General features: G+C 58.2%; 1 protein-coding gene across 1 annotated transcript; it reads right to left on the reverse strand.

Moving 5' to 3' along the window:
* On the reverse strand, positions 1–7,530 carry OTOP2 (otopetrin 2). The gene is made up of 6 exons (XM_022589675.3): positions 7,066–7,530; positions 6,384–6,520; positions 5,175–5,233; positions 4,572–4,705; positions 2,086–2,963; positions 1–248 (listed from the first exon to the last, which is right to left on the reverse strand). Exons 1-6 carry the CDS (start codon positions 7,382–7,384, stop codon positions 78–80), a joined length of 1,698 nt encoding a protein of 565 aa, XP_022445383.2. The 5' UTR covers positions 7,385–7,530; the 3' UTR covers positions 1–77.
* Positions 7,531–8,871: the final 1,341 nt, after the last annotated feature.

Raw genomic sequence — 8,871 nt, forward strand, 5'->3', positions numbered from 1 at the left:
GTCTGGGATTCATTCCCCGGGGCTCTCTGGGTGGGTGCATGAGCTGAGCCCCTCCTCCCCATGGCTCTAGTGGGGCTTCAGGACAGCATGTAGACCTCCAGCAGGCTGGAGGCAGCATGCATGCGGTAGAAGATGCCGAAGGGCAGGCAGATGTTGACGATGGCTGCCCAGAGGGAGTAGCCATAGAAGTCCACCTCCACGGTGTTGCTGAAGTGGGGGCGGGCCCCGAAGGCGGGCATGATCCACAGCTGTGGGGACAAAGGGGTGTCAGAACCTGGCCCGGACTCGTGCCAGTGGGTCATTCCGTGAGCTTTGCTGGGTGGGGTGGGGGCAGGATGGGGGTCCCAGCCCTCTGGTTTTGTGGACAGCGAGGGCTGGGTGTTGCTGAGTGGGGACCTCGAGCATCTTGGGCGGGGCCTGGCACTCACTAAGGAGCTCAGTAAATGTGCCCAACTGAACTTGCCTGCCCCCCAGCCTAGGGCTCCGCCTGTGATCACGTCTCCCACCCTCAGTACGGCCCACGTGTGGGACTGGGGAAGGGGAGAAGAAGTCTCAATAGATGCTGTGAGAATTTGGAATAAATGGCTAAATCGGTAGCTCTCTCCTGGAGAGATGTGTGCGGGGTGGTGATGGTAGAATCAGACAGGCCCAGGGCAGGGGTTCAGGATCCTGCCGGAAGGCTCCCCCAGCCCTGCCCGCCATGAGCTCTGCTCTCCAGCTCTGGCCCCGCACCCCACCCCCTTCCCAGGTCTGGGAGGCGGTTGAAGCTGGAATCCTGCTTCATCCCTGGCTATGAGCTCAGATAGTTCACGTATGGGGTGTGAGGCAAAGAATAAAGGCTTCTAGGTTAACCCTCCTTCTCCCCACCGCAAATGTTTCACATCCTTGGACACATCACAGCCCAAATCTGAGCCTGCTTCTATCCTATAAAATGAAGGAGTTGGAGATGATGCCCTCAGAGCTGATCCAGGCTCAGATACCTGGAGCAAAAGCGGCCTCCCAGGTGACTCCCCGCCTGTAGGCTCGGCCTTGGGAGAAGGTGAGTGGGGGCGGAGGCTGGGAGCCACACCAAAGGTGGCCCAAGACAGGAGGAGGTTTTGAGCTTTATTGCTTCTACTGGTAGGTCAGAGATGGATGACTACTCTTTTTTTTTACCTGTAGGAGGGGCAATATTGGCAGTGGGGACTTCAAGAATGCACCTCAATTTGGGCGTGTATTTCATGTAGACCCACTGGGGTGGAATCCCTCTGGAGATGTGTTCTATATTGGGATATACCCACATTAAGGCTGTTTTCTATATTAGGGGTATTTTCTATCAGAGGTTATAGCTAAAAGGACTGTCTTTACTTTGAGCAAAACTTCATTAAGGTGTGCTCTCTCTTGGGGATGTACTCACAGGGGTCCATGTTTCTCTGTTAGAGATTTCCCTCCTGGGGATTATATCTACACTGGGGCCTTTCTCTATTAGGTTGGAGCTACACTAGGAGTATTTCTCTGTTGGGATGCACCTTCACAAAGAGTGTTCTCGTACAGGATGTATATTTGTATCGGGTGAAGTCTGCTGCTATACAGAGGAGTTTCTCTTGGAAAGCGGCTTTGCTGAGTTGCCGCGGAGGGGGCGACTGTTGTGGCTGCCCCCCTCCCGGCCAGCCTGCCGCTCTGCTGACAGACCCCTCACGCTCATGCTGGTCTCTGCCACCTCCTGTCGCTGCTGCGATTATTCTAAGAAGCAGGTTGGTCACAAGGTCCCGGGAAGAGTCACACCTCCCACCTGGGAGCAAGGGCCCCCCACTCAGCTCCGTCTCACCTCCTCCCAGCCCTCACACCAGCATCCCCTAAGACCCCTCCAGCTCTGCCTAGATGCCAGAATGCCGGGATCTCATTCTCCCTGTGCGCCCTGAGATGCTGTTCGCCCCCGGGGCTGCACCTGACTCTCCCTGAACCTGCTCCTTTCCTAGAGAGCCAGACGATGCTCGAGTGGGCTGGGGGCCAGACAGAGAGGGCCAAGTGAACAAACCTGAAAGAGCATCTTTCCTCGGCCTTCTCTTCCTCCCAGCCCACCCCTGTCTCTCCCCAGTTACTCACGATGATGTTGCAGAGCAGGAGAAACAGAGAAATGTCCTTCAAGCACCGGTATCTCCAGTGGCCCCTGGGGGCCAAGGTGATGCTCACTGCTCCCTGAGGTCCTGCTGGGCTGGGGCCAACCAGCCTGGGTGTGGGTGGGCAGGCAGGCAAGGTGTGGAGGGTGTCCAGGCTGGCAAAGGTGAGGCCGTGGCAGGGCTCCTTGGGGGGAGTACCATGAGGCTCAGCCCCGGGGGGAACCCGGTGGAGGCTCTCAATGATGAAAACGTTCTGGAAGGTGTGCTGGGCGATCATGAGCAGAGCGTGGGCCAGGCTGAGCCCCGCCAGCAGCTCCCTGGGTGTGCCCGCCACTGCAGCCACGATAGAGTAGTAGGAGATGGCGTACTGGCCCAGGGCGGCACCCACCAGCAGAGCCATGTCCAGGCTGCGCGTGGGGTTCTTACGGTGGTCCATGGCCCGGCGGTCAAAACGGTAGATGACTGAGCCACTCAGGCTGACCAAGGTCATGAGCCCCAGACAGACGATGTTGAAGATGTAGTACATGACCAGAGCCTGCTGGGTGCGGCCCCTCTCCCCACTCACTTGGACCTCGTAGATGATGAAGACGGCCAGCCCCACGACGAAAAGCATCAGGCCCAGGATCGGGCCGGCAAAAAAGGTCTCCCGGAAGAGGCTGAGCAGGGATGGGGTGTGGCTGTGGCTGCGGGTAGAGGAGGCCAGCAGCCTGCCCACGTTCTTCCACATGACGTAGAGCATGGTGGAAGCAAAGAGGCTGTACTCGATGTTGAAGGGGTACAGGTAGAAGTAGCCCTGCTGGAAGATCTGGCAGATGGCCGTGTTGCAGGAGCAGTCTTCTCCGACTGGGCTGCCCGCACGCTCCACTGTGGAGAGGGGGGCGCGGAGCTGCACTGCCCTCCCACCTTCCTGGAGGCCCCCACCTGAAGAACCTCACCCCTAGACTGTGACCTTTGGAAGGGCAGGGTTGCTATCCGTTACCACCGTATTCCAAATGCCTACACAGGGCCTGGCACGTCCGTTCATGCCACAGATATTTATTGAGCACCTACTACATGCCAGAAACTGTGGGACACACCAGTAAACCCTAGCCAGGGCTCGATTAAGAAAAAAAAAATTCTGAGCCGCAGAGTTGCCCGCTTCATCCTGTCCCATTCCTGCAGAAAAACACTCCCAACCCTTCCCCACCAGTAATGACCCCTGGCTGCCCAAGATAGGCAAGCCTCTGGTCCTAATAGAAGGTGGCCCGCTTGGAAGCCCCTAAAATTCAAGCTGCCTCGCAGCTCTTGCCAGCACCCGCTTCAGCCAGAAAGCAGCGGCTGTGCCCAGGTCTCGACCGTGACCTGCTGTCGCTTCGGCTTGTACCACACTGATAGGAATCTCATCCTGCATCCAGCGTGCGCTCTGCTCTGCAGGATCCCTCGGGCCTCGGCAGACAGCTCTTCTGATCCCCAGAACTATCTCAGCTGGTTTTGCAGAAGAAGGAACTGAGGCTCACTCAGAGAAAGTGGCTTGTGATGGCAGAGCTGACACCAATGACGTGACTCTCACCCCTGAGGCAGGTACCTCTCTGCACCCTGCAGCCCTAGCACGTAAGGTCGCCCACCTCCCTGGGCTGGGTTTAACCATCCTCAGGACCCCTCTGTATGTGGAGAGTGGCCCTTTTCAGTCCTGCTGGGCTGGGATCTCCTGTAGGCCTGGATCCATGCTTTCCATTCCTGGACCCTCCCATACTGGCTGTGCGTGTGTATTCAGGCAAGGTCCAGGTGGACTTGGTCATCTAGTCTGATCCTGGCTGGTGGCGGGGGGCGAGGGGGGGGCTAGAGAAGTCCAGAGAACCAGGACCAGGGGGACTGTGGGCTCATTCTTCTTAAGTATAGCATATTGGTTCAAAGCAAAGATGGATCTCAACCCTAGTTCTCCAATTTCAAGCTCTGTGACCTTGGGTAAGCTACTTAGCCTCTCTATGCCTTAGTTTCTGCATCCATAACATGGGAATGCTAATAGTGCCCATCTCACAGGGAGGTTGCTAGGGTTAAGTAAGATGGTGCTTAAGACAACTGGCACAGTGCCTGACATATAGAGCTCAGAGAATTGTCACTATCGTCACTGCGATTATTACTTCTACATTCTCCTCCTTGTCAGGCACTCCCTTCTGATCCCATGCTTCCACCATTGAGCCACCCTGCCTCCCTTCCCCTCTTTCTACCTTGATCACTCTTGCCCTTTCTTCCTGGAGCATGAATCCCTTCTTTGGTGGGACGGAGACCTGGACAGTGGGACCAAGGCTGTACTGTCCAGGATGAAAAAATGCTCCCCTGTACTCTTCCTCCTGGGTCACCCACATCTAAACTTCTTCAGAGGCATAGCCTGGGGCAGCCACCTTTGCCTCCACGCCCTCTACGAGTCCACAAAGCACCCAGCCCGAGGCCTGGCTGCCACGGGACCAGGGTGAATCTGAAGTGGGCACTCACATTCCAGAGCGAGGCGGGTATGGCTGGTGTTGCCGTGAGGACTGCTGAGGGAATGGGCCTGGTGAACTGATTCATCCACCACGGCTGCCATCCAGATGGCCAGGTTGGTGGTGAGCGTGAACATGAGACCACATCTGTTTGGGGAGGGAGAGCAAAGAGGCCAGTGAGAGTCTGTGGCTCACGTTGGGTCCCCGGCGTGGTGGAGAGCTGGGGATGCTGTCCTGGGAGATGGTGCTGAGAAGCAAGAAAGTAGGCAGACCCCTGTGTGAACAGGGAAGCTGAGTTTGGAAGGAACACTTAGCCTGGCTGAGATGCCTCCCAAAAGAGGGCTGGGGGTGTCGTGGGGTTCAGGCCACGGCTGCTCCCTCTCTTTGGGGAAAGGACATTTGTACATTACACACGCCATCTCACCAAGCACGTCCCCCGTACCCCCAGCAGAGGGTGGTGGAAATCAGGCTGACAAAGCCAGGGGGCCTTGGCTGAAACCCCACCTGGGGGCAGAAAGAGGACCCATGCCCCAGGTTGGGAAGCGCTCATCTCATGCCAGGTGAGCCCAGCCCCTGTGCATGGACATTGAGCCCTGGGCATGGAGCAGGCACTCACCGAGTCAGGTCCAGGTGGCTGTGAACACAGTCTTTAGCGGAGATGCAGAGAAAGTAAGTCTGTGTTGAGAGAGAGTGGTGGGGTCATCTACTCCGCAGACGGGCTCAGCCCGGAGTGCCCAGGTCCATGCCCGGCACTATGTGCTTACCACCTCAAGAGCCCTCCTACTACATGATCGAGTTTCTTTCAGCTTTACAAAGGGAGACGTGAGCTTTTCTCTCTTTCTATTCTCTGGAGCGATTTGTACAAAATAGCTCTCTGTTCTTTAGAAGTTTGCAAAATGCCACCTGTAAACTCTCTGGGCTTGGTGTTTGTTTTCTGTTTCTTTGTAGGGTGGAGTTTTGACTGCCTAGTTATTTATTCCTGGGAGCGAGGCCAGCCTCAGAAAGAACCTAAGCGGCCTCGCAGCTCTCTCTGGCACTGTCCCTGCCTCATCCCCATCCTTTGCCTCCCTGCAAGTCCTTGCTCTCACCTGGCTGGCCACAAACCCTTGCTGCGGTGTTTATTGATGTTGGGGTGTCTGTATTTCCATTTTGCCTGAGTATTCTTTAAAGTCAGAAAATGTAAAATTAAAACTATATAAATGCCAAAGTCATAAACGTGTTAAATTGTGGAAACCTGGGCAGTAGGGATGATGTTTCAAGAGAGGGAACCATACACATGGTCATTCTGGGCTGGGGAGGGTTTGGGTCCCACGTTAAGACCAGTCCTGCCTCAGCTCAATCAGAAGATCTTTTCCAGTGTTATTCGTGCAAGAAATAAAAAAGTGAGCTTGTTTGAAAAATCCCATATACAGGATACCCTATTTCCTGAAAAAATACAGAATAGAGGGGACATGGCTGAGGCCCAACTGGCCGTGCCCACAGCAGGACGTTGAGCTGAGACTGATGCCCTCTATGGGCACCCAAGGAGGGCAGGGCAGGTTCCAGGAGACAGAGCAGCTGCTACAACTGACACCTCCTAGGTGTTAACTACTGGCACAGCTTAAGGTGAAATGAAATCGCAGGGCCCCTAAGTAGGCACTCACATTTGGATATTACTTCATTACCAAGTGCTTCCAGATTTATGGACTCATGTGATCTGCACTACAGTCCTATCCCCACCCTAATCGATTGCTCAGCGTGGAAGTGGAGTGGAGCTCAGATCTCCTGACTCCATGCCACATGTTGGCTCTTTTCCACCACACTCAGGGACACTCCTCCCACCCACCTGCACAATGACAAACACAGCCTGGGTGAGAGGGTACAGGATCTTGATGGCTGACTGGCACTCAAAGGAACTGGAGTAGTAGCCGGTCTTGAAGACATCCATGACGAGGGTGCAGATCCCAAACAGCACCAGCCCACCTGGGAATGAGGGTGGGGGGTGGGTCAGAGAGGCAGGAGAAAATGGTTACACATTTGAGGATGGATGAGGACGGATGGTCAAATAGTTGGGTGATTGGGTGGATGGATGGATGAATAGGGTAAGTGAGAAGATGGATGGAAGGATGGGTGTGTGATTGAGTGGGTAGATGGATGGATGTCCTATTGAGCCCCCATCCCTTTGGGGCTGCATAGATAAGGGAAAGGACCCTAGAGAGGCTCTTTCAACTGCAGCTGTCATCTGTTTTCTGCTCTCCATCAAAGTCTCTTCCATGGCCACCCTCTTTCAATCTTTAGAAAGGGCAGAGAAGTTCCACTCCATCCCTCTCTTCATCCCTCTTCCAGGACTCTTTCCCTTGCTCTTCTGCCTCAGTCACAGCCCACCTCACCCTCAGACACATCTAGCCTTGGGGCGTGGGGACTTCTCACCGGTCTACCTCGAAGGGCACCCAGCAATTCCTGCGGGAGCCCCAGCCTCCAGCTCCCCGCCTGGGCCACCCCACCTCCGCCCACACCTCCCCTGGCACCTCGGAGCCAGATGGGGCCCGCGTGCGCGTCCCGGTAGGGGACGGCGTCGGTGTCGGGGCAGCGCACGGTGCGAAGGAGGTAGAAGAGGATCCAGAGCACGGCCAGCAGCATCATGGTGGTGAGCAGGGCGAACACGTCGGTGTCGTACACCGCCACCTTGTTGAAGGCGCCGCCGCTGACAAACGTGCCGGCGAGGAGCAGCACGTTCACGGCCAGCAGAACGGACAGCAGGCGGCCGCCCTTCTTCCACACCTCGCGGGGGGCTGCCCGCGGTGCCGGCGGGCTCTCCTTGGGGCCCGTGGGCAGCTCCTCGGACATGGCAGAGGCGACTGGAGGAGGTTGGAGGGGTCACTGTCGGGGTGGAGCGGACAGGACCCCAGGTCAGCCTCGAGAGCTCTCCTTCCTCCATCTTATCCCTAGATTTGGGGACCCGGGGGGCGGGGGCTGCGGGGGGTGAAGGAAGCGCTGGGAAGGGGGAGAGAAAAGCCCACTGTGCCGGTCTCGCGCTCGACGGGAGGAAAAGAGAAGCGGCTGCAGCCCCGTCGGACCCCGTCCAAGGTTCCCACTCCCCAAATCCGTCGGCCGGCTAGCCAGGGGCACCCACCTGGCTGGGCCGGGAGCCCGCGCTGAGCTGGGGGTCAGGGGGCGGCGAGTGTGTCCTCTCTCTAACGCCGGGATGGACGGGCGCTTTATACCGGGGAGGGCAGGGTGATTTACAGCCGCGGGAGCTCAGCTCCATAAACCTCTCAGTCCCACTCACATGATCCATCTTTTTCCCGGGCTGAATTTAGTGAAGAGCATGCGGAGGCAGACAAGGTGTGATTTATATTTACCCGTTAAGAGGCGCCCCCTCCCCCGCCGCCTTGTCACCTCGGCGCAGCCAGCCTCGGGCGCAGCCCGGCACTGCGGCACCCAGCGGGCACCCCGCCCCCGGCGCCCAGCGCGCCCTGGCGCCCCTGTCTCCTGACGCCCAGAGCCCTGAGAGCTGACGCTCAGCAAACGCCCCAAGGTCCTTTAGGGACCCCGACGCCCTCACGCCCCGCGGCCCTGTACCTTTGGGCTCTTCTGTTGCTGCCCCAAGATCGGGACCCTACCGCCCCTTCCCCGACACCCTCACAGTGATCGAAGTTCCCTCTTCCTCTCTCCCTTCCCCTGGTCCCTGCTGCGCGGGATGCTGCCGAGTCGGACTTGCGTACGAAGTTCTCGGCCAGTCTTGTAGCGCCTCCTGCTGGACCGCGGCTGGCCCACCTCGCGCGAAACTGTGGCCGCCGGGACGGCCGTGTCCCGATCGCTGACGGTCTGGCGGTCGGTCCTCATAACTCTCTTAGGCCCATTGTCCAAGGGGTCAGGACTGCCCTCAGACATCCCTTCCCAGCCCTTGGCCCGTTCCCTTGACGCTTAGAGACTTCGGGGGCCGCAGCGCCGCGGCTCTAGTGAAGACAGACCTCGGACTGTCCCCAGACTGGGCCTCACGGGGCGGGACGCTGGGGTGAGCAGCGTTTTGGAGAGAGGCCGGGCCCGGTTTGCTCGGGAGCAGGGAGTTTAGGACCCAGGGGCAGCCCGGGGCGGCCCTCTGGGCAGCGGGAGATCCTCCCCCCACCTTCCCCGCCCGCCGAGCGGCTCAGATGTCCGAGTAGCGGCGGCTCTGGCGCTCCGCATCTTCTGTTTTCGGCGGCGGGCGCTGGCGGCCCCGGCCCCTGCCCGACCCCCTCCCCCAACCCCATGCCTCAGCTCTAACCCCGCCGCCCTCCCCCGCGGGGGGCATTTCCCCGTGTCCCCTGCCCGTCCCATCCAAGTCAGGCGCC

This window comes from Delphinapterus leucas, chromosome 19, assembly GCF_059928025.1.
Source record: "Delphinapterus leucas isolate spDelLeu-1000000601 "Yukka" chromosome 19, BTC_Dleu_Yukka2, whole genome shotgun sequence".
In the NCBI taxonomy this organism is placed as follows: domain Eukaryota; kingdom Metazoa; phylum Chordata; class Mammalia; order Artiodactyla; family Monodontidae; genus Delphinapterus; species Delphinapterus leucas.

What these genes read in the sequence shown, in the direction of transcription:
- OTOP2 (XM_022589675.3), bottom strand. Translation starts at nt 7,384, where the DNA reads ATGTCCGAGGAGCTGCCCACGGGCCCCAAGGAGAGCCCGCCGGCACCG. An exon ending in GGGCCCCATCTGGCTCCGAG is followed by an intron (nt 6,521 to 7,065) that starts GTGCCAGGGGAG and finishes CCTCATTCCCAG; the next exon opens with GTGGGCTGGTGCTGTTTGGG. An exon ending in CTGTGTTTGTCATTGTGCAG is followed by an intron (nt 5,234 to 6,383) that starts GTGGGTGGGAGG and finishes CTCTCAACACAG; the next exon opens with ACTTACTTTCTCTGCATCTC.